General features: G+C 36.1%; 1 protein-coding gene across 14 annotated transcripts in view; it reads left to right on the top strand.

Annotated features, from left to right (window-relative positions):
* CCDC91 (coiled-coil domain containing 91) overlaps window positions 1-25587 on the top strand; it is a 387119-nt gene that overhangs the window by 265627 nt on the left and 95905 nt on the right. For 13 of the 14 annotated variants that reach the window (XM_032283609.1, XM_032283642.1, XM_032283556.1 and 10 more), the window contains 3 exons: window positions 8498-8590; window positions 8687-8755; window positions 10824-11000. In XM_032283609.1, the coding sequence (XP_032139500.1) occupies window positions 8498-8590; window positions 8687-8755; window positions 10824-11000 (339 nt within the window). The remainder of the gene's footprint in view (window positions 1-8497; window positions 8591-8686; window positions 8756-10823; window positions 11001-25587) is intronic. The other variant, XM_032283654.1, reaches the window with a different exon arrangement.

Here is a 25587-nt window from a genome sequence, read left to right as displayed (position 1 = left end):
CAGTCTTATATAATTTTAAAAATCATTTTAAGTCTAATTATTTGCCTGTTATATCTTTGCATATTTTCTCATATATATATATTTCCATAGGATTAGGTATTATTTCTGATCCTATGAAATTCTGCCTGCATCTAGATTTACATAGAATACAAAATTAAAGTCTCAGTTATTAATACTTACAATTTAATTATGTGGTAAGTGTACTCATTTGATAGTAAGCTGCCTTTCACAGCTTCATATACTGCCAGTAATTTCTCACAGTCATGTAATGATTTGTATCACAATTTGGATTCATTTTTAAGGAAAACCACCTTTCATGTGATTTTACTTAGTCTCTTGAAAAACATAGATGAAAAATAACATAATTAAAACCAGGAATAACAGTAGACATGAACTGTTTGGCCACTTACTCTCAATATACACTGTCTCCCTAAAAATGTCTTACATAAGAACAACTTTAAAAGACTTAAATCTGTTTTAAAATACTGAGTATGAAATGAGTTCGTATTTAAAGGAGGGTTGATATAAATAGCATTCCAAATCTCAGAAAATATCTTACTTGCCTTTAATAACTGAATGAAAAATGTATGAGTAGCAATACATGTTTTTTAGTTTTGTTCCCACATCAGGGCACTGCTCGGGAACAGTATTTGGCTCATCATTATTGGAAATACTGAGGCTGCAGAAGTTCAATATTCTCAGAAAGCTCTATTCAAACATCAAGTGCTTAGTCCATGATAACTGGTTGATAGTTATGTGAGCTTTTTCTGTGGCTCATCAAAATGAAAACAGATACATTAACTTTATACACATTTATATTATCTATTTCATAATATTTTTGGACTCATTTTTTAGATTTATTTTTTGAATCTGTGGTTAAATCTTGAGGTGACAATAATCTTTCAGTTTTTTTTTTTTAATTATACTTTAAGTTCTGGGGTACATGTGCAGAACTTGCAGGATTGTTGCATAGGTACACACATGCCATGGTGGTTTGCTGTCTCCCTCCCCCGCCCTCCCCCCGTCACCTAAATCAGGCATTTCTCCCAATGTTATCCATTCCCAACTTCCCCTCCCACTGCTATCCCTCTGCTAGCCCCCCCCGCAACCCCCAACAGACCCCAGTGTGTGATTTCCTCTCCCTGTGTCCATGTGTTCTCACTGTTCAACACCCACCTGTGAGTGAGAACGTGGTGGTTGGTTTTCTGTTGTTCTGTCAGTTTGCTGAGAATAGTGGTTTCCAGATTCACCCATGTTTCTGCAAAGGACGTGAACTCATCCTGTTTTATGGCTGCATAGTATTCCATGGTGTATGTGTACCACATTTTCTTTCTCCAGCTATCATCGATGGGCATTTGGGTTGGTTCCAGGTCTTTGCTATTGTAAACAGTGTCATAGTGAACTTACCTATGCATCTGTTTTTATAATAGAACGATTTATAATCCACTGAATATATACCCAGTAATGGGATCGCTGGGTCAAATGGAATTTCTATTTCTAGGTCCTTGAGGAATCACCACTCTGTCTTCTACAATGGTTGAACTAATTTACACTCCCACCAACCATGTAAAAGTGTTCCTATTTCTCCACATCCTCTCGAGCATCTGTTGTGTCAGGATTTTTTAATCATCACCATTCTAACTGGCATGAGATGATATCTCAGTGTGGTTTTGATTTTGCATATCTCTAATGACCAGTGATAATGAGCATTTTTTCATATGTTTGTTGACCACATAAATGTCTTCTTTTGTAAAGTATCTATTCATATCCTTTGTGCACTTTTTGAATGGGTTATTTGGTTGTTGTTGTTGGTTTTTTTGTTTTGTTTTGTTTTGTTTTTTGTAAATCTGCTTTAGTTCTTTGTAGATTCTGGATATTAGCTCTTTGTCAGACAGGTAGCTTGCGAAAATTTATTCCCATTCTGTAGGTTTCCTGTTCACTGTACTGATTGTTTCTTTTGCTGTGCAGAAGCTCTTAAGATTAATTGATCCCATTTGTCTATTTTGGTTTTTGTTGCCATTGCTTTTGATGTTTTAGTCATGAAGTCCTTGCATATGCCTATGTCCTGAATGGTGTTGCCTAGGTTTACTTCTGGGGTTTTTATGGTGTTGGGTCTTATGTTTAAACTTTTAATCCATCCGGAGTTAATTTTTTGTGTAAGATGTAAGGAAGGGGTCCAGTTTCAGCTTTCTGCGCATGGCTAGGCACTTTTCCCAAAACCATTTATTAAATAGGGAATCCTTTCCCCAATGCTTGTTTTTGTCAGGTTTGTCAAAGATCAGATGGTTGTAGATGTGTGGCATTGCCTGTGAGGTCTCTGTTCTGTTCCATTGGTCTATACCTCTGTTTTGGTACCAGTACCATGCTGTTTTGATTACTGTAGCCTTGTAGTATAGTTTGAAATCAGGTAGCGTGATGCCTCCAGCTTTGTTCTTTTTACTTAGGATTGTCTTAGCTATGTGGGCTTTATTTTGGTTCCATGTTAAGTTTCAGGTGGTTTTTTCCAGAAGTTTCAGGTGGTTTTTTCCAGTTCTGTGAAGAAGGTCAATGGTAGCTTGATGTGAATAGAATTGAATCTATAAAATATTTTGGGCAGTATGGCCATTTTCATGATATTGATTCTTCCTAACCATGAGCATGGAATGTTTTTCCATCTGTTTGTGTCCTCTCTTATTTCCTTGAGCAGTGGTTTGTAATTCTCCTTGAAGAGATCCTTCACATCCTTTGTTGATTGTATTCCTAGGTGTTTTATTCTCTTTGTAGCAGTTGTGAATGGGAGTTTGCTCATCATTTGGCTCTAAGTCTGTTGATGGTGTATAGGAATGCGTATGATTTTTGAACATGGATTTTGTATCCTGAGACTTTGGTGAAGTTACTTATCATTTTAAGGAGATTTTGGGCTGAGACGATGGGGTCTTCTAAATATACAATCATGTCTGCAAAGAGAATTTGACTTCCTCTTTTCCTAATTGAATACCCCTTAATTTTTTTCTTGCCTGATTGTTCGGGCTAGAATTTCCAATACTATGTTGAATAGGAGTGGTGAGAGAGGGCAGGCTTGTCTAGTGCCAGTTTTCAAAGGGAATGCTTCCAGTTTTTGCCCATTCAATATGATATTGGCTGTGGGTTTCTCATAAATAGCTTTTATTATTTTGAGATACGTTAAGAGTATTTTTTTATTGTACTTTTAGGTTCTGGGGTACATGTGCAGCTCATGCAGTTGCATAGGTACATACGTGGCAATGTGGTTTGCTGCCTCCATCCCCCCATCACCTTTATCTGGCATTTCTCCCATGTTATCCCTCGCTAACCTCCCTATACCCCCTACCCCTCCTCTAGTCCCCCCCAAGAGACCCCAGTGTGTGATGCTCCCATCCCTGTGTCCATGTGTTCTCACTGTTCAACATCCACCTATGAGTGAGAACTGGCAGTGTTTGATTTTCTGTTCTTGTGTCAGTTTGCTGAGAATGATGGTTTCCAGATTCATCCATGTCCCTACAAAGGATACGAACTCATCATTTTTTCTGGCTGCATAGTATTCCATGGTATGTATGTACCTCATTTTTCTTGTCCAGTCTATCATCAATGGGCATTTGGGTTGGTTCCAGGTCTTTGTATTGTAAACAGTGCCACAATGAACATACGTGTGCATGTGTCCTCATAATAGAACGACTTATAACCCTTTGGGTATATACCCAGTAATGGGATTGCTGGGTCACATGGAATTTCTATTTCTAGGTCCCTGAGGAATCTCCACACTGTCTTCTACAATGGTTGAACTAATTTAAAAACAGTGTAAAAGTGTTCCTGTTTCTCCACATCGAGAGTTTTTAGCATAAAGGGCTGCTGAATTTTGTTGAAGGTCTTGTCTGCATCATTTGAGATGATCATGTGGTTTTTGACTTTTGTTCTGTTTATGTGATGTATTTTGTTTATAAATTTGCATATGTTGAACCAGTCTTGCATCCTTGGGATGAAGCCTACTTGGTCATTATGGATAAGCTTTTTGATGTGCTGTTACATTTGGTTTGCCAGTATTTGATTGAATATTTTTGCATCTGTGTTCATCGTGGATATTGGCTTGAAGTTTTCTTTTTTAGTTGTGTCTCCACCAGGTTTTGGTATCAGGATGACGTTGCTCTCATAAAATGAGTTAGGGTGGATTCCCTCTTTTTGTGTTGTTTGAAATAGTTTCAGAAGGAAGGGTACCATCTTGTCTTTGTACATCTGGTAGAATTCTGTGAACCCATGTAGACCTGGACTTTTTTTCATTGGTAGGCTGTTAATTACTGCCTGAACTTCAGACCTTGTTATTGGTCTATTCAGGGATTTAACTTCTTCCTGGTTTAATCATGGGAGGGTGGAAGTGTCCTGGAATTTATCCATTTGTTCTAGATTTACTGGTTTGTGTGCATAGAGTTGTTGGTAGTAATCTCTGATGGTAGTTTGTATTTCTGTGGAATCGGTGGTGACATCCCCTTTATCATTTTTTACTGCATCTATTCGATTCTTCTCTCTTTTCTTTTTTATTAGTCTGGCTAGTGGTCTATTCTGTTGATCTTTTCAAAACAGCTCCTGGATTTATTGATTTTTTGAAGGGTTTTTTGTGTCTCTGTCGCCTTCATTTCTGCTTCAATCTTAGTTATTTCTTATTTTCTGCTAGCATTTGAATTTGTTTGATATTGCTCCTCTAGCTCTTTCAGTTTTGATGATAGGGCTTTGATTTCAGATCTTTCTTTTCTTCTCCTGTGGGCATTTATTGCTATAAATTTCCCTCTAGACACTGCTTTAAATGTGTCCGCTAGACTCTTTCTTAAACCTCTTTAAAAAAGAGATTCTGGTACATTGTGTTTTCATTCTCATTGGTTTTAAAGAACATCTTTATTTCTGCCTTCGTTTCATTATTTATGCCATCGTCATTCAGGAGCAGGTTATTCAGTTTCCATGTAGTTGTGTGTTTTTGACTGAGTTTCTTAATCCTTAGTTCTAATTTGATTGCCCTGTCCTCTGAGAGACTGTTTGTTATGATTTCCGTTCTTTTGCATTTGCTGAGGAGTGATTTACTTCCAATTATGTGGTCAGTTTTAGAGTAAGTGCGATGTGGTGCTGAGAAGAATGTATATTCCATGGACTTGTGATTGATAGTTCCATCAATGTCTATTAGGTCCACTTGGCCCAGATCTGTGTTCAAGTCCTGGATATCCTTGTTAATTTTCTGTCTCGTTGATCTAATATTGACAGTGGAGTGTTAAAGTCTCCCACTTTTGTTATATTGGGAGTCTAAGTCTCTTTGTAGGTCATGAAGAACTTGCTTTATGTATGTGGGTGCTCCTGTATTGGGTACATATGTATTTAGGATAGTTAGCTCTTTTTTGCATTGATCCTTTTACCTATGTAATGCCTTCCTTTTTCTCTTTTGATCTTTAAAGTCCATTTTATCAGAGACTAGGATTTACAACCCCTTCTTTTGTTTGCTCTCCATTTGCTTGGTAAATCTTCCTTCATCCCTTTATTTTGAGTCTATGTGTGAAGAGATGGGTCTCCTGAATACAGCATATCGATGGGTGTTGACTTTTTATCCAATTTGCTAGTCTGTGCCTTTTGATTGGGGCATTTAGGACATTTACATTTAAGATTAATATTGTTATGTGTGAATTTGATCCTGCCTTTGTGATATTTGCTCCTCATTTTGCCTGTTAGTTGACACAGCTTCTTCATTCTGTCAATGGTCTTTACCATTTGGTACATTTTTGCAGTGGCTGGTACTGTTCCATTCCACGTTTACTTCTTTCTTCAGGAGCTCTTATAGGGAGGTCTGTTGGTGACAAAATCTCTCAGCAATTGCTTCTCCACAAAGGATTTTATTTCTCCTTTGCTTATGAAACTTAGTTTGGCTGAATATGAAATTCTGGGTTGAAAGTTCTTTTCTTTAAGAATGTTGAATATTGGCCCCTACTCTCTTCTGGCTTGTAGGGTTTCTCCAGAGAGATCTGCTGTGAGTCTGATGGGCTTCCCTTTGTGGATAACCTGACCTTTCTCTCTGGCTTCCCTTAGTACTTTTTCCGTCATTTCAACCCTGGTGAATCTGATGATTATATGCGTTGGGGTTGCTCTTGTTGAGGAATATCTTTGTGGTGTTCTCTGTATTTCCTTGATTTGAATGTTGGCCTGCCTTGTTAGGTTGGGGAAATTCTCTCGGATAATATCCGGAGAGTGTTTTCCAGCTTGGGTTCATTCTCCTCATCACATTCAGGTACACCAGTCAAACGTAGGTTAGATCTTTTCACATAATCCCATATTTCTTGGGGGCTTTGTTCTTCTTACTCTTTTTTCTCTAATCTTGCCTTCTCGTTTCATTTAATTGAGTTGATCTTCAATCTCTGATATCTTTTCTTCTGCTTGCTTGATTAGGCTATTCAAACTTGTGTATGTTTCGCAAAGTTCTCGTGCTGTGTTTTTCAGCTCCATCATGTCGTTTGTATTCTTCTCTAAGCTGTTCATTTTAGTTAGCATTTCTTCTAACCTTTTTTCAAGATTCTTCGTTTCTTTGTGTTGGGTTAGAACATGTTCTTTTAGCTCAGAGAAGTTTGTTATTGCCCATCTTCTGAAGCCTGCTTCTGTCAGTTCATCAGACTCATTCTCCATCCAGCTTTGTTCCCTTACTGGTGAGGAGTTGTGATCCCTTGGTGGATGAGAGGAGTTCTGGTCTTTGGTGTTTTCATCCTTTTTGTGCTGGTTTGTTCCCATCTTCATGTATTTATCTACCTGTGGTCTTTGTAGTTGGTGACTTTTGGATGGATTCTCTGAGTGGATGTCCTTTTTGTTGATGTTGCATTTCTTTAGGTTTTTTAGTTTTCCTTGTAACAATCAGGCCCCTCTGCTGCAGGACTGCTAGAGGTCCACTCCAGATCCTGCTTGCCTTGGAATCACCCATGGGGCTGCAAAACAGCAACGATTGCTTCCTGTTCTTTCCTCTGGTAGCTTCATCCCAGAAGGATACCAGCTAGATGTGAGCCAGAGCTCTCCTGTATGAGGTGTCTTTTTGGTTATACGGGGGTCAGGGAGCCACTTAGGGAGGCAGTCTGTCCCTTATCATAGCTCAAGTGCTATGCTGGAAGCTCTGTTGCTCCCTTTAGAGCTGCTGAGCAGGTAGGTTTACGTCTGCTGCAGCAGAACTCAGTTGCCCTTTTCCCAGGTGCTCTTTCCTCGGGAGGTGGGGTTTTATTTATAAGCCTCTGATGTGCTGCTATCTGTTTTTCAGAGATGCCCTATCCATCAAGGAGGAAGTCTAGTCACAGTTTGCCTGCAGAGGCGCTGCTGAGCTGCCATGGGCTCAGTCCAGCTAAGATGTAAACTTCCTTTGGCTTTTGTTTACACATGTAAGGTTAGAATCTCCTCGGCAATGGTGGATGCCCTTCCCTCCAGCGAGTTGGATCATCCTGGTTCAAGCTCGAACTAATGTACTGGCTGCGAAACTCTCAAGCCAGAGGGGTTAATTTTTCTGTTCTTTGTGGGGGTGGGCTCCGCCAAGCCATATCGCTTGGCCCCCTGCCTTCAGTTCCCCATCTTTCTGGGGAGTGGGAAACTCTGTCTCTCAGTCGCTCCAGGTGCCAGCCAAAACAGCCACCCAGATTTGTGCTGATAACCCATGGCACCAACCAGAACGGCCACTCCCATCTGTGCTGGTAACTCGCAGTGCATGTTGGCCTGGTGGGGATCTCCTGGTTTGTGGGTTGTAAAGACCTTGGGAGAAGCGCAGTATCTGAACTGGAGTCCCAGAGTGGAAAAGTTCCCGATGGCCTCCGTTGGGTAGGAGGGGAGTCCTCCGGCCAGTTGCACTTCCTGGGTGAGGTAATGCCTTGTCATACCTTGGTTTGCCCTTCCTAGGCTACACCCACTGTCCAACCAGTCTTATTGACATGAACCTGGTACCTCAGTTGGAAGTGCAGCAATCAGTTGCCTTCTCTGTCACTCTCACTGGGAACTGCGCTCTGGAGCTGTTCCTATTTGGCCATCTTGGTGGAAGTCCAAAAATCATTCAGTTTTTTTTTAATAATTTGCCTTACTTGGAACACAAATTATCTATGATGATAGTTATTCATCAAGCCGATTTTTTTTTTTGTTTCTCAGTTATCTAATTAATTCTGTTGCTGCAAGTTAATAATAATTTTAGAAGTAGTTTTTTCAAATTTAATTTAGGAAAAGTCATTATTTTCTGATTAAGTACTCAATTTTGAGTAGTTGTTCTTAAGTTAGATTTCATGATGTCATATCTTCTGTTGAACTTGAGGCTAAAAAAATGTAAGTATCTTGGCTGATTGTGGAAAGGTGAATTTGGTGTGTTTTTTTTTTCTCCTGAGCCGTCATTTTAGGGAACTTCTCATTTTTTCCTTTAGTAAGTACTTCAGTACCAGACAAATGAATTCTACCAGCCACTCTCCTTTTCGATTGATCATCTGTCTCAGAGACAATATAATTTGCTTATCTTTCCTTGTAGCATCAGAGGCTCCTTGAAATGCTAGATACAGAGAAGGAACTGTTAAAAGAAAAAATAAAGGAAGCTTTGATTCAGCAATCTCAAGAACAGAAGGTAATACTTTTAACTGTGCTCCCAGTGTAGAAAGAATGTGTTCAACAACCTCAAGTAATAGATTTAATGTCTTTCCAACTGTCTTATCATTGACAGGAAATATTGGAAAAATGTTTGGAGGAAGAAAGGCAAAGAAATAAAGAGGCATTAGTATCTGCTGCAAAGGTATTTCTATCTGTAATAGTGGGTTGCTTGTAAGTAAGTGGTATTTAAAAACTGAATGTACTAATAGTATTCTCAAACTACATTTATGTAATTTTTTCATTCCACAAAAATCAATGTTTTTCTTATATTTACTTTTAAACTTAAGATATGACTATATTCTTATTAAATTCACATTACACAAGATATGGTAGTATTGAAATGCTTTAGAATATAGATTACTACTTGGTATAAAGAACATATATGTTGGGACACTAATATCCACCTGGTATTTGTTAGATCTATTTAGAGGTTGTGTGTGTCTGTGTCTGTGTATCAAGGTAAGTAATTTTTAAAGCCAAGTTTAAAATAACTTATCTAAATCATGTGTTCATAGATATAAAATATACACACACCAACAAATACACTTCTAACACTTTAGAGTTTTAGATTTAAAATTAAATTTAACAAACAAATATTGAATGTCTCATATCTGTGTATCACTGTGCCAGCGGTGGAAATTCAGGGGTGACTGTGATTTTGTCTTTCTCTTAAAGAATTTATAATCATATAAGAAAAATGTCATTTATATACCAAGAGGGCAAGAAGGAATGCATTAAATTATGCTGAGTATATACATCATATATCTGTGTCATAGACATTTTTAAACAGTAAATTACTTTTGAAGTGAGCCTGAAAGGGTGGCTGGCATTCTGAACAGAGTTTGAATTTTATTCCATAGAAAGGGAGACATATTGACATTTTAAAAACATGTTTGTGCTGTAATGGTAATTGACATTAACTTTTGGGAAATTAGAGGCAACAAAAGCTAGAGGCAGGGAAAGAATTCATAGAATGCATCAAAACTCTGGATAAGAGATAGTGAGTGGTAAAAACATAGTAGTAGTAGTAGCTTGGAAAGGAAAGAAATAGTCAAAATCTAGAAATATGGTGAAGATGGAATCAATATATTTGCCTGATATGAATAATATTGAAGGTGGCCAAGTTGTATACTGCTAGAGTATGATTTAGGAACAAAATGGAAAATAGTACTCTTTCTTTGGGTGATTTAAAGCAAAAAGTTTGAGGTGATTTAAAGCAAAAAGTAGAACTTTTGAAAATTTATATCTGTTTTCCAATACATACTTTCCTAATGAGATTTATGATAATATTAACAAATTTGATTTTTAAGTTATGATATAAAGAAATGTATCATCTGGAGAAGACATGTAACCCAATGAAATGATATTTTTCACATAAAAATGTTAAAAAATTACACATCAATGAACGATTCATTCAAAGTGCAAGAAAGGACTGTAATATAATAGTATGAAAATTTCATTTGACATAATTTCATTTTCCTTATTGTACCTAACCTTTAAGAACTAGCCCATGTCAAGTTCTGATGTGAAGTCATCAAGAATATCTACAGTTATCTAAACTGGCTACTGAATACTTGGTTTTTCCTACTACCTATCTGTGTGAAACTGGGTTTTCTTTATATACTTCAACCAAAAAACATCATTACAGATTTAACACAGAAGGGAGAAATAAGAATTTAGCTGTCATCTATTAAGTCAGATATTAAAGAGGTTTACAGACACATACAGTGACATTTTCCTCACATTTAAAATTTTGGAAAGTAATTATTTTTCATAAAACATAGTGTTATCAATGCAGTCAATGATATTAATTTTAAATGAATTAATAATTTTGTTTTTTCTTGAAATGAATTTCTAATATGGTGCATATTAATACCTAGGACCAACATAAACAAAATCTTTTGATGTCTTCAATAATTTTAAGATTGTAAAGGAATCCTTAGACCATATAGTTTGAAATCTGCAACTTAAGCTAAGGCTTGGTTTCTTTGAAGATTAGAAATGCCATGGAAATTAAGCAGGAATATTTATATAGAAAAGAATAATAGATTTTATTTTACAGCAGTTATTTAGTTTACTTAAAAGCAGCAGTGTCAGAACTAAACACTATAGGATAAAGTTTTTTATCTTTTAGGTTAACCAAGTCTGAGTTACGCAAGAAATTATTATGCAGTCTTTCAAATTTATTCTGGTATTTATTTATTTTGAAGCTTGAAAAAGAAGCAATGCAGGATGCAGTTTTAAAAGCCATAGAAGAAGAAAGAAAACATTTGGAAAAAGCCCATGCTGAAGAAAGGGAATTATGGAAGATAGAACATGCAAAAGATCAAGAAAAAGTATCTCAAGAAATTCAAAAAGCTATACAAGAACAAAGAAAAATAAGTCAGGTTAGTAATATTAACTGTAAATATTTACTTTTTTTTCTCATTTTTCTCAATATGAAGTGCCCTTACTTTATCTTTTATCTTACTTAAAACAACTCTGGTAGATATTTATGACTTCTTATTTTTCCATTTTGATGTTAATATTTTACTTAATCATTTTTAATATTTTAATGTACTTTCATCTTTCTGGTATTGAAAACTCTGCAATTGACCATTTTACCCTTTTACTTTATTTTCTGAAAGGTCAGAACCAAATGTATGTTTAGTCATTGCAAATACGTTAAACTTTCTGTGTTTTTTTATTTTTCTCATAAACAGACACACACGCACACATGCACACAAACTCAGTCAATACAAAATAATATATTTGTATAGAAAACAATTTGATTCAAATTGCATCTGCCATGTATTGGCACCGTTAGACTTTTCTGACACACAACATTAAACAAGATAGACAGGACCCCTGTGCTTTCACGGAGTTTACATCCAAGTTGGGAAAGAGCTATGATAAGCAAGATAGTACCACGTGGTGCTGTGGGCTAGGAAAAAAATTCTGGTTTATATGTTTAGCTAAGAATGGTTATAGGAGATTTCTTTAGATAATAAAGTTAGGAAAGAAACCAAACTCAGTAAATTTACGTGTCATATAATTCAATTTATATGAAATTCTAGAGAAGACAAAAGTGATATGAGAGAAGATACTTCAGTAGAAGATACAATAACGGGGGGCAGGGGAATTTTTTGAGGGCAGTGGTAATGTTTTATATCTTGATTATGATAGCACTTACATTTGGCAATACTTATCAAATTACACATATAATATTGCTGAAAACTATTATATGTAATACCTTAATATAGCTGATTTTTAAAGAAACAAATGACTATCAGAATAACTGACTAGATGGTTGGTGATTTTGGATGTGGTTTCTTTTACTAAGGTGAGAAAAGATTAAGTTTCATGGGGCTAAAAATCTAATATTTATGTATTAATTGTGTGATGGCCTATTCGTGATCCTAGAGGAAATGTTGAGTAGGCAGTTAGAAATATAGAAATGGAATTCAGGGGAGCTGTCAGGGCTGGAGATAGAAATTTTGGATTAATAAGCATATAGTTGTTATTTAAAGCCAAATAAATAAAAAAATAATTTCTGGATAGAGTTCTATGACTTTCTTTTATAGAATGTGTCCATCTTCTATCTAGGAAGAATATGGCTGCTTTAGATTAACTGTGTAATACTGTAGATAGTCTCACAATTAACAGTTGTACTTCAGATGAAATAATGAAAGTGTTAAAGTTATTAGTGCTTTCTGTGTCACCCTGTAACCCATGATTGAGTAGCCAGGTCTTCATCCAGACTTTATAGGAAGCTCAGGTCATTAATACGAACAGCAGCTTCTGCCACTTTCTGCTGAGCCTCTGCCTGGATGCAGAGGCCAGTGCTTATTCTGTCTTCTAGGTAATACATAGAGCCCAGAGAGCCACTCTCCAGGGACCTATAAACTGTTTTGACTATAAACTGAAGGAACTGACTTTTTAAAAGCTTGGAAGTCATTTTTAAAGTCACTTCATAGCACTCAAATGTTTTCTGAAAGAAAACTAAATATGAACCGTAATAGCAATTAATATCTTTCTTTGTCTAGTAAGTCACAGTAGAAATTAGGAAATATTAGTATGGTAACACAAAAACATTGTGAAACTTAAGCAGCCTAAATTATTACTTAGAAATATAAAGGGAAAAATCAGCTTCTGCTTTAGAATTTACCTCTGGATTTCCTCTCTGCTAGTACTGGCATTAACTAAGAAGATAAATGTTAAACTATGACACAAAACAAGAGTACCTAAGGATTGTGGTAGATAATTCTCAGAACTCACTTGAGAGATGTTTTTCTTTGGCCTTGATCGTAAGTTAAGTCTGTCTTAATGCTGATTGTAGATTGTACTTTTTTCTGAGGTAATAAGAGAAAAATTTATGATCCTGGCTTATTGATTTTCATATTAAATTAATTCTGGGTCACTTAAAAGTCTTTGTTAAGGGAAGGACGTTATTGACACCAAAGCAGGCAAAAAGAGGATAGTCATTAATTTTGCTGTTCTAGCAAAGTCTTGTAAAAGAACTCTGGGGCATACAGACACTCAAACTATGTCTGACATTGGAAGCTCTTCATAACAGTTTATAACCACAGCCACTGTAATTTGGGGTTATGTTTTCCCTAAAAGCCACAGACATTACAATCAGTGGTTAAATTTTCCTTAAGAAATTTAGTACTGCCACCTGACCCTTCTTTTAAAAAAGGAAATAGCATTTCTATTTTAGCTTAGCAGGCTAGTTTCACAACCCTGAAATTTTTCTATGGTGACCTCTTTAGTTTTGATTCATTCATTTTAAAGTTTTTATTTACAATAGTTTGATGGTAACCTAGTTTATAATAAAGTTATAATGACATTTTAAATTATCCAGAGAATGAGAATTCATCCTAGATTTTCCCTTTTGTCCTCATTTGCACATCTTTTTAATTATCAGAACCTTTTCATTTTACCTGTAAAAATAATCCTTAAACATATACAGTTACTTCCAACCTGCTGCCATTGTCTTAAGTAATATTCTTATTGCTTACCTTGACATCCTATATAGACTTCTTTACCTCCAGTTTTGTGCTTTTCAACTTGGAGCAAGTTGGATGTCATTCTCCCACTTTAAATTCTTCAGTGCCTCCCTGAGGCTTATAAAATAAAGTTCAAACTACTTAGCATAAAATATATATCTTTCATTGATCTGTTCTGTACCTGTCTACCTCATCTTCTGCTGCTCTGTTTCACATTTCATGCTTTTAGAACCAAGTGACTGGTACACATAGAGTGCTATTTTATGGTATTGGGCCTTGGTTCATAGTGCATCATCAGCCCAGAATGCCATTGCATTCCCCCAACTGGTAAAACCCACTCTTCTTTCATAATTCATCAATTTTATCCCCCATAAAACTTTTCTTTCCTCCTTCCAGATTAAATCAAGTGCTCTTCTTAGGCATTCGGTATATAACTAAACCATTGCTCAGCCATACTATTATTATAAAAGGACTTGTTTCTCTGTCTTCTCCACTAGATTACAAACACCTTAAAAGGAGGAGCTGAGTCTTCACAGACTGCAGTAGGTTATGATATAGGACCAGCACTGTTTTAAGGAGACATACTAATCTTTGAAAAATCAACTGGGTCTCCAACAACACAATTTGGCTCTTAGAGTTATGGTAGCTTTTAATTGGAATATTTAATCAGGACTAGGGTTATTTAAAACAGTGCTATAGATGTTATAATCCCCTTTTTAAAGAAGCATTCATCAGACTGTCAGCTGGGTGCCAAACTGAACTGATTTTTATCATTGTTACTCAATGAAATACTTGGAAAATACTCCAGGAGGTCAAGGGTAATTACTTTCAGCTTCAGAAAAATGTTTACTTTGAACAACTAGTATACACTTGCTCTACAGTGATGAATGGCTGCATGAGTGTAAGTAGAATTTTTAGGCCACAGTAAAGTAGTGCAGTCTCTTTCACTGGTCAAACAGAAGCATTGCATTCAATTACAGATACCATGTTTTAAAAGAGACATTCCCAAATCAGAATGAGACATTCATTTGTACCACCTCAGCATCTATTACTCTGTTCCCAATATGATAGTTTATTTCTTAGTGATGTGGTTTAGAGGAAATTTAACCTGCTTTCTAATTTACGTATAGCTGCTTGTTTACATAGGCTAGTAATTATTTTACATCCCCATGTTTCAAGAATGCACACATAATTTGAGCCAAGCTCTTCAGACTCAGTTTGAGGACTTGCTTCCTCAGGTATATAAACTGTCTTGTTCACAGAAAGAAAATGAAGAAATTTGTCTTGAGACCATATATGTAGAGATTTTGAGAAAAAAGAAACAACATCATTGGTGAAACTAAGCACTAAAGAGGAAGAGATTTGCATCTTGATCACATTGTTTGCCCACTGTTAGGTGAAGCCCACTGTTAGTTCTTTTATGTTCTCTCATATGAGGCTATAACTTTATTTTTTTTTCCTTAAGTCAATTTTTGCTGAATTTTCTGTTACTTAGGATCCAAAGAATTTTAACTGGTTGTCAAATAATTGTGCTAAGGAGTAAACGGGTTAAATTTGAGTCCTAGCTTGTGACTCATGTAATTTTGACCAAGTTTTAAAAATCTTTAAGTTTCCACTTTTAGGTCTGTAAATGGGATTAATAATACCTATTTTGCATATTTATTGTGTGGCCCTTGGAAACAAGTCAAAAAGGAAAGACAATAGATGGTGTGTGTATATATACACATTTTAACTTAGCTGAAGAGGGACAGATTAGAAGAAGCAGGTGAAAATATTTAGCTCGCTGCTGTCTTGTGTCTCTTACTAATGGGTATACATTCCGAGAAATGCATCATTGGGAGGTTTTGTAATGCAAATCTCACAGAGCGTACTTATACAAACCTGGGTGGTATAGCATTCCTAGGCTAAGCTACAAACCATACAGCATATTACTGTACTGAGCACTTTAGGCAGTTGTAACACAATGGCAAGTGTGTATCTAAATGATAGAACAGTAAAAATACATATTATAATCTTAAGAGATCAGTATTGCATACACTGTCCCTCATTGACAAAAATGTCATTATATGGTGCATGACTATACAAGCTGAAACTATGAAATTACAATTGATCTAGCAAAGTGTGCATCATTTTATCCAGGATTGAAAAGATAGATTGGGTAGAAGGTTGAAGAATGTGTATTAGAGAATATAATCTCTACTGTCCTTTCTACACTATGGATATCTGTTTCTATTTCTGTATTATTATAGGTATCGGGCAAATTCTTACTTTACAGATGGGTACCCAATTACTAATATTGCAAACATTTTTCATTTTTATAATTTAATTATAAAAAGTTCTTTTTCTTAAATAGTTACTGTAAAATCCTTTTCCAGTACATTTAAAATACTTATATTGCTTTTGCATAAGCTTATAACTTTGGTTAAGTAGCTTAAGTATTCTAAATTTCAGGTATGCATGACTCTCAAAATCATCCTGAGGACCGAATAATAATATACCTGACTATTTTCTTAACTTTTAGCCACAAAACATAAAGCATGACTTTTATATCTGTATTTTAATACTTGTTATATTCTATTTCATTTAGCTCTGTTTGTTTCACACACATCTTTGTTCACAGAATCTTCAGTACCATTAAATTGCTATAATGCAGCATAAATTCATTTTATTTATTTAGTACAGTGCCTGGAACATAGTATGTGTTGTTTTTGCTAGGATGGCCACTGCTGTTGTTGATACTTCTACTACTGTTATTACCGTCTTATTTACTCATATAATTTTCACACCTAGCATAGTGCCATGCATAATAAGCAGCAGGCAGACAGATGGTTACTGGTGTTTACTGAATGCTGTATTTTTCCAAACTGTGTATCAAGAGGGGGTACTGCAGTGAATTCATAAGGATTCTGCAAGTTTCGTTGTTGTTGTTGTTGTCTTGTAACCTGAGGGTAACACAGCAATATTTGAGCTTCTGAAACTAGATGAACTACCAGCTTGCTGATATTTGTTTATGTTACATTTCTTTCTCTTTTATTACATCTTTGAGAAGTTGGCATTTTGGGTGTTGCTGAGATAAAAAGCAAGTGCCATGCAAAAATCAATGTGGAACAGAACCTGAGAGTGTTATTGTCCTATCTTACTCCATGGGTTAAAAGGCTGTACAATGCCTAATATGTTCAAAAGCCTCATGAGTAAGGAACATAGTTAAGGATGAAATAAAAATATTTTCCTTTCAATTTTTATATATTTTCAAATCACCTACCTAATTAATCTGTGGAACAACTGCATATTTTGTTTGGCCTAGTAGGAGCATGAAAAAAATTACTGAGACAGCAAGAGAGCTGTGAACTAAGACAATGTGAGAAGCCGTAATCTAGTGTGTACCCACAGAATAAGTTGCTCTGGGAGACACAAGAAATGTAATATGTAGTCTCTACTCTTAAGTAGATTTTCTTTGAATTGGGGAAACAAATTCACATGTTTATTAAGATGAATTGTGCATCTGTAGTTGTACCAGATATTATAGTAGTGTTCTAGTCATAAAGACTGTGCTGTGTCATAAATATAGTCTGTGGTTTCAAAGGGATATCAAGTTAATATGATAGACAAGTAAACTGATTAATATAATTTTGAGCTACAGAGTGCTCTGAGAGTGATAAAATATAAGGTATTCTGTGAACACATTTGAGGAGTACTAGATCTACCCACATTGTGATGTGGAAGGCCTGGACCACTTCAGGAAAGTCTCCTAGAGATAATGGTACTTAAACTGAATCATGAAGAAGGAGAAGTAGGCTTGTTAAACAGAGGAGGAGGATGAAGAGAAATCATTCCAAGCTTGGAGAGCATGGCATGTCCAAGGAACTGCAGTATTTCCTATATACATGATACGAGTATGTACTATAGAAATGAAAACATGGTAGCTTCTACAGAAGTTACAAGCATGAATGAGACTTCGTCATTGTTTTCAAAGGTATTACAGTGAACTGCAGAAATATGTCAAATTTATCAATTGCTCTAATTTGAGACTGAGTGAAATATTACAAATTACAACAGGTTGAGGCAGTTGAAAACACAGAGATGGAAATTAGCACAGTGTTTGATGGTTATCAGTTTGACAAATTGAAATGTTTTTTGGGAAAGTTTTATAACAAAGATGGAATTCATATACGTGAGCCAATTTTGAGAAAATTGAAGTCTGAGAGACAAATTTGGATTTAATATTCTCACAAATAGAATGCCACCAGAGGCTCCACTGGCACAAAAGGGACAAGAGCTAAATATTTTTTATGGAAGATTAACTGGACAGCCTTAAATGTGATGCATGGAAGCAAGAAAAAGTTTAAACATAATACTCTTTAGAAGTTGCTGGAATACTTGGCATGTAAGAAGAAGGCAGTGTAGCCTACATGATGGCAGTTGAAATGGTGACAAAGGGACAAACATTTTGAGGAAAAGACTGAACTTGGTGACTGGAAATAGGACATGAAACCAAATTTCTCTCTAAGGCTTGAAATTTTTGTGACTGACATTTCCTTCTGATAAATATAATTCAGCATGTCTGTCTCTCAGGGTAATAACACAAAATTGACCATTTTGGGGTTAATCCTGGTCAGAATAACAACAAATGAATAAAAAATTTTTGAAGAAGTACAGCAAGATGGTGGAATAGAAGGCTTCACTGACCATCCTTCCTGCATGGACAGCAGTTTAACAACTATCTACACGGAAAAAGCACCTTTACAAAAACCAAGAAATAGGCGAGCAAAGTACTTGATTTTAACTCTGTATTGCTGAAAGAGACATTGAAGAGGTAGGCAAAACACTTAACTCACTGACCCTTCAGAGAGAGTCTCTCTGCCATAGGGAGAAGGAGAGCCTCCAATTGGGAGGCATTGAACTTAGTCCTACCCTTGTTATATCAGAAAGCAAACCCAGACCAAACTTAGCTGAAATCCACCCACTGAGTGAGCATTTAAGTCAGCCTTATCCAGAGGGGACTCACTGATCCAAGCAGTCAGTAGGAACTTGAGTTCCCCCAAACCTCACCACCGTGGACTAAAGTGCTCTGGGGCCCAAAATGAATGCAAAAGTCTAGGTCACAAGGACTGTAACACCTAGGAGAGTCCTAGCACAGAAACAAGTGAAAAGCCAGTGGAATGGCGGGGCATGCAACCTACTGAGACACTAGCCAGAATTGCTAAAGTAGTGATGGCATCACCCATCCCCGGCCCCAGGTTGTACAGCTCCTGGCTCCAAAAGAGACCCCTTCCTTCCACTTAAGGAGAGGAGATGTAAGAGTAGGGAGGATTTGTCTTGAATCTTAGATACTAGTTCAGCCACAGCAGAATAGAGCACTGGTTGGAGTCATGACGCCCCCTTTCCAGGCCCTAGCTCCTGGGTGACATTTCTAGACATATCCTAGGCCAGAAGGGAACCTGCCGCCTTGAAAGGAAGGACCCAGTCCTGACAGAATTCGTTCCCTGCCATCTCAAGATCCCTTGGGCCCTGAATAACCAGCAATGATACCAAGGTACTACATCAAGGGCTTGGGTAAGCCTCTGAGACTTGCTGGCTGCAGATGAGGCTCAGACATTACCAGCTGTGGTAGCTACAGGACGAGACTCCTTATGTTAGAGAATCATAGAGGGAAAAGTAAAGAGGATTTTGTCTGGCACCTTAGATACCAGCTTGGTCTCAGTGGTGTAGACCACCAAGTAGACCCCTAGGGTCCCCAATTCTAGGACTTGGCTTTTGGATGACATTTCTGGAATAGCCCTGGGCCACAGGAGGAGTTCATATTCCTGAAAGGTGAGTCTCAGCCCAGGCAGCATAAACTACAAGCTATCTGAAGCATCCTTGGGCCTTAAGAGAACATCAGCAGTAGTCTGGCAGTACTTTCTGTGGGTCTGCAGTACTTCACGTAGGCCTGAGATGAAGTGGCCATAGGGTGAGGATTCTCTGCCTTTGGAAAGGGGAGGGAAGAGTGGGAAGGATTGTACCTTGTGGTTTGAGTGCCAGCTCAGCCATAGTATAATGGAACACCAGGAAGATGTCTAAGGTTTTTGACTCTAGTCTCTGGCTCCTGGACAGCACCTCTGGAACTGCCTGGGGCCTAAGGGAACTCACTGCCCTGAAGGGAAGGACATAGGCCTGGCTGGACTTGCCGCTTCCTGATTGTAGAACCCCAGGGCTTTGAGGGAACATAGGTGATAGCCAGCCCTTTGGCAAGACCTAATGCTATGCTGGCTTCAGGTCTGACTGAGCACAGTCATAGGTGTGGTAGCTACAGGGGTGCTTGTGTCACTTTATCCCCACCTCCAGCTGGCTCAGAATAGAAAAACTTTGTTTGGGAGAAACTAAGGGATGAGAACAAGAATCTCTGCCTGGTAGTTCAGAGAATTCTTCTGGATTTTGTCCAAAACCATCAAGGCAGTATCTCTGTGAGTCTGCAAGAACCACAGCATTACTGGTCTTGAATTCTCCTCTAAAGAATATACAGCTTAGATTACAACATCCAAGGAAAATCTTCCCAAGAAGGAAGGATACAAAAAAGCCCAGACTGCAAAGACTTTTAAAATAAATACCTAACTCTTCAATGCCCAGACACAGACAAACATCTGCAAATATCAAGATAACACAGGAAAACATGTCCTCACCAAATGAACTAAATAAGGCACCATGGACCAGTTCTGGAGATACAGAGATATGTGACCTTTCAGACAGAGAATTCAGAATGGCTGTTTTAAGGAAACTCAAATCAAGATAACAACACAGAAGAAATTCAGAATTCTATCAGGTAAATTTAACAAAGAGATTGAAATAGTTAAAAAGAATCAAACAAATTCTGGAATTGAAAAATGTAATTGGCATACTGAAAAATGGATCAGAGTCTTTTAATAGCAGAACTGACAAAGCAGAAAAAAAGAATTACTGCACTTGAAGACAGGATATTTGATTAAGCAGAAGAAAGAATTACTGAGCTTAAAAACAGGCTATACACGAAGGAGACAATATTAAAAAATGAAATATGCCTACAGAATTTAGAAATTAGCCTCAAACAGACAAACCTAAGTGTTACTGGCTTTAGAGAGGACATAGAGGAAGAGATAATGATACAAAGTTTATTCAAATGGATAACAGAAATTCCCAAACCTAGAGAAACATGTCAATATCCAAGTCCAAGAGGTTTATGCAACACTAAGCAGATTTAATCCAAAGAAGACTACCTCAAGGCATTTAATAATCACACTCCCAAAGGTCAAGGATAAAGAAAGGATCCTAGAATCAGCGAGAGAGAAGACACAAATAACATAAAATGGAGCTCCAATATGTCTGGCAGCATTTTTCAGTGGAAATTTTACAGGCCAGGAGAGTGTAGCATGAGATATTTAAAGTGCTGATGGAAATAAACTTTTACCCTAGAATAGTACATTCAGCAAAGTTATCCTTCATACATACAGGAGGAATAAATGCTTTCTTGAACAAACAAAAGCTATGGGATTTTATCAACCCAGGACTTCTATAAGAAATACTAAAGGAAGTACTTTAATCAGAAAGAAAATGACATTTATGAGCAATCAGAAATCATCTGAAGGTACAAAACTTACTGGTAATAGTAACTACACAGAAAAATACAAAGTATTATAACACTTTGGTGTGTAAACTGTTCTTACCCTAAGGAGAAAGAGTAAATGATGAAACAAGCAAAACTAATGACTACAAGAACTTTTCAGGACATAATGTAATAAGATAGAAATAAGAGAAAGCTAAAAACTGGAGGGATGAAGTTATTTTCTTTTTCCTTGATTATTTATTTGTACAAACAATTTAAAGTTATTATGAGCTTAAAATAATGGTTTTTAAGATAGTATTTGCAAGCCTCATGGTATCTTAACCAAAAAACGTAACAGCGGACACACCAAAAATAAAAATCAAGAAAATAAATCATATCGCCCAAGAAAATCACCTTCACTAAAAGGGAGAAAAGAAAGAAGGAAGAGGAGACTGCAAAACAACCACAGGAAGAAAAATGGCCAAAGTAATCGCTATCAGTAATGACATTTAATGTAAATGGACTAAACTCTCAAAAGATATAAACTGGCTGAATGTACTTAAAACAACAACAACAACAACAACAACAACAAAAAATCAATCTGTTACCTGTAAGAAACTTCACAAATAAAGTCACACATAGACTGAAGAAAAAGGGATAGAAAAAGATATTCCTTGCCAATGGAAACCAAAAATGAGCAGCAGTAGTTGTACTTAAACAAAATGGATCTCAAGACAAAAATTAGAAGAGACAAAGAAGGTCACCATATAATGATAAAGGAGTCAATTATGCAAAAGGGTATAATAATTTTAAATATATATGCACCCAGCACTGACGCACCAACATATAAAGCAAATATTAGAGCGGGGGGGGGGGGGGGGAGAGAGGGAGACTCCAATAAAATAGTAGCTGAAGACATCTATAGCCCACTTTTGGTATTGGACAGATCTTCCACACAGAAATCAACAGATCAACACTGGAGTTAATCTGTACAATAAAGCAAATGGATTTAACAGATATTTACAGAACATTTTATCCAAAGGGTACAGAATATGCATGTCCCTCCTTAGCACATGGATCATTCTCAAGGATGCACCATATGTAAGATCACAAAATATGTCTTAAAACATTTTTAACAACTTAAATAATATCAAGTATCTTCTCTGACCAAAATGGAATAAAACTAGAAATGAAAAACAAGAGGAATTTTGGAAACTACACAAATACATGAAAAGGAAACAGTATGCTCCTAAATGATCAGTGGGTCAATGAAGAAATTTAAGAAGGAAATTGAAAAATGTATTGAAACATATAAGAGAAACACAACATACCAAAACCTATGACATACAGCAAAAGCAGTACTAAGAGAGTACTGGATAGCAATAACTGCCTACATTAATAAAAAAAAAATTCAAATAAACAACAATGCATCTTAAAGCACTAGAAAAGGAGGAGCAAAGCAAAGCAAACTCAAAATTAGTAAAAGAAGAAATAATAAAGATCAGAGCAGCGATCAATGAAACTGAAATGAAGAACACAATACCAAAGATCAATGAAATAAAAAGTTGAGTTTTTTGAAAACTTAAGCAAAATAAACAAATCTTTAGTCAGACTAAGAAAAAAAGAGAGAAGATCCAAATAAATTAGAGATGAAAAAGGGAGACTACATCTGGTATCTACATCCAAACTGGAAAGGGAGAAGTCAAATTATCTTTTTTTGTGATGATTTTATCTTATATTTGGAAAAACCTGAAGATTCTACTGAAAAAAAATATTAAACTTATTTAAAAATTTGGTAAAGTTGCAGGATATAATATCAACATATAAAAGTCAATAGCATTTCTATATGCTAACAGTGAACAATCTGAAAAAGAAAACAAAAAGTAATACCATTTACAATAGGTACAAATAAACCAAATACTTAAGAATTAACCTAACCAAATAAGTAAAAGAGTTCTACAATGAAAACTATAAAACACTGATGGAAGAAATTGAAGATGACACCCACCAAAAAACAAAGATATTCTACATCCATGGATTGAAAGAATAAATATTGTTAAAATGTCCATAATTCTCAAAGCAATATGTGGATTTAATGTAATGTCTATGAAAGTACAAATGACATTTTTCACAGAAATAGAAAAAACAATCCTATAATTTATATGGAACCACAGAAGTTTCAGAATAGCCAAAGCTATCCTAAGCACAAAAGGACAAAACTGGAGAAATCACATTACCTGATTTTAAATTATATTGCCGATCTATGGTAACCAAAGCTGCATAGTACTGGCATAAAAACAGACACGTAGACCAATGGATCAGAATAGAGAACCCAGAAACAAATCCACACACCCGCAGTGAACTCATTTTTGACAAAGGTGCCAGAAACATATATTGAGGAAAAGACAGTCTCTTCAGTAAATTTGCTGAGAAAACTGGATAGCTGTATGCAGAAGAAGGAAACCAGACCCCCGTCTCTTGCCATATACAGAAATCAAAATGGATTAAAGATTTAAATGTAAGACCTCAAACTATGAAACTGCTAAAAGAAAACATTAGGAAAACTCTCCAGAACATTGAACTGGGCAAAGATGTCGTAAGTATTACCCTGTAAGCACAAGCAATCAAAACAAAAGTGGACAAATGGGATCACATCAAATTAAAAAGTTCTGCATGGCAAAGGAAACAATCAACAAAAGACAACGCACAGAATGAGAGAAAATATTTGCAAACTACCCATCTGACAAATGAATAACCAGAATATGTAAGTTTAAACAGCTCTATGGGAAACAATCTAATAATCTGATTAAAAAATCAAAAGATTTGAATAGACATTTCTCAAAAGAAGACATGCAAATGGCTAACACACATATGAAAAGATGCTCAGCGTCATTGATCATCAGAAAAATGCAGATCAAAACTGCAATGAAATAAAATCTCACCCTAGTTAAAGTGGCTTGTATCCAAAAGGCATGCAATAACTAATGCCTGAGGATGTGGAGAAAGGAGAACCCTTTACACTGTTGATGGGAATGTAAATTAGTACAACCACTATGGAGAAGGGTTTGGAGGTTCCTCAAAAAACAAAAATAGAGCTACCATAAGATTCAGCCATGTCACTGCTGGGTATATATGCAAAAGAAAGGAAATTAGTATATCAACGAAATACCTGCACTCCTCTGTTTGTTGCAGCACTGTTCACCGTAGCTAAGATTTGGAAGCAGCCTAAGTGTTTATCAACAGATGAATGGGTAAAGAAAATGTGGTACTTATATACAGTGAGTACTATTAAGCCATAGAAAAGAATTATGTCATTGTTAATGAGATTAAGTCATTTGCAACAACATGAATGGAATTGGAATTCATAATGTGAAGTGAAATAAGCTGGGCAGAAAAAGAAATGAGTTACATATTCTCATTCATTTGTAACATCTAAATATCAAAGCAATTGAACCCATGGAAATAGACAGTAGAAGGATGGTTACCAGAGGATGGGGAAAAAATGTAAAAATACAAAGAAATGAAAAATAGAAATGAAAAGACCTTAAAATCAGGCAATCAATTCAAGAAGTTCTTCACATAATTTTGAAGGAAAAAAAACAAAATGCAATGCAGGAAATCATAAAACTATTATCTCATGAAAGTAAATCTGGAATTAAAGACGATGAATTTCTAGATTGTAAGACTTGAGTTTCTAGATAGACCTGTAACTAGGTTCATCATGAAATTGTTGAGGAACAGAGACAAGATAACATAAAAGTTCTCTGAGAGGGAAAAATCAATTTCCAAATTATGAAGACTCAGAATGTAATTAATCTATGAAATTCTGCAAAAAAAATTTTAATCTAAATATCTGTACTTGACCAAACTATCAATTATGAGTGAAGGGACAATAAAGGCTTTTTTCAGAGAAAATAGATATCGAAACTTCTACATCTTATATATTTTTCTCATTAATCTCATGGAGGAGGTACTCTACCACAGCAAAGGGTAAACCAAGAAAAAATAATCCATTGGGGTCTAGAAAGCTGGGAGATTCAATTCAAGGACTATATAGGGAACACTCAAAAATATGACTGAGGGAGATTCCAGAATGAACATTTATTTAACAGACCTAGAGAACAACCAATCTAGTTTGTAGATAGGTCAAGGAGTTGTGTCTCCAAGAAGACAAAAAGAATGTGTCATATCCTTATGTGTATTGAAACGATATATACAACTGGGAGATAATTTGGGGATTAGTTTGTAATGATTATTTACTCAGGCTAATATAATATAGCTGAAGTGATGAAGTGACATTGTTTCATTTCATTTTCCCTCCCTCCCTCCCTCTCCCTCTCTCTCTCTCTCTCTCTCTCTCTCTCTCTCTCTCTCTCTCTCTTTCTTTCTTTCTTTCTTTCTTTCTTTCTTTCTTTCTTTCTTTCTTTCTTT

Source organism: Sapajus apella, unplaced genomic scaffold, assembly GCF_009761245.1.
Source record: "Sapajus apella isolate SASKATOON/1434 unplaced genomic scaffold, GSC_monkey_1.0 scaffold2, whole genome shotgun sequence".
Lineage (NCBI taxonomy): Eukaryota > Metazoa > Chordata > Mammalia > Primates > Cebidae > Sapajus > Sapajus apella.
Note: the sequence above shows the minus strand (reverse complement) of the source record. Positions and strands in the feature narration are given on the sequence as shown.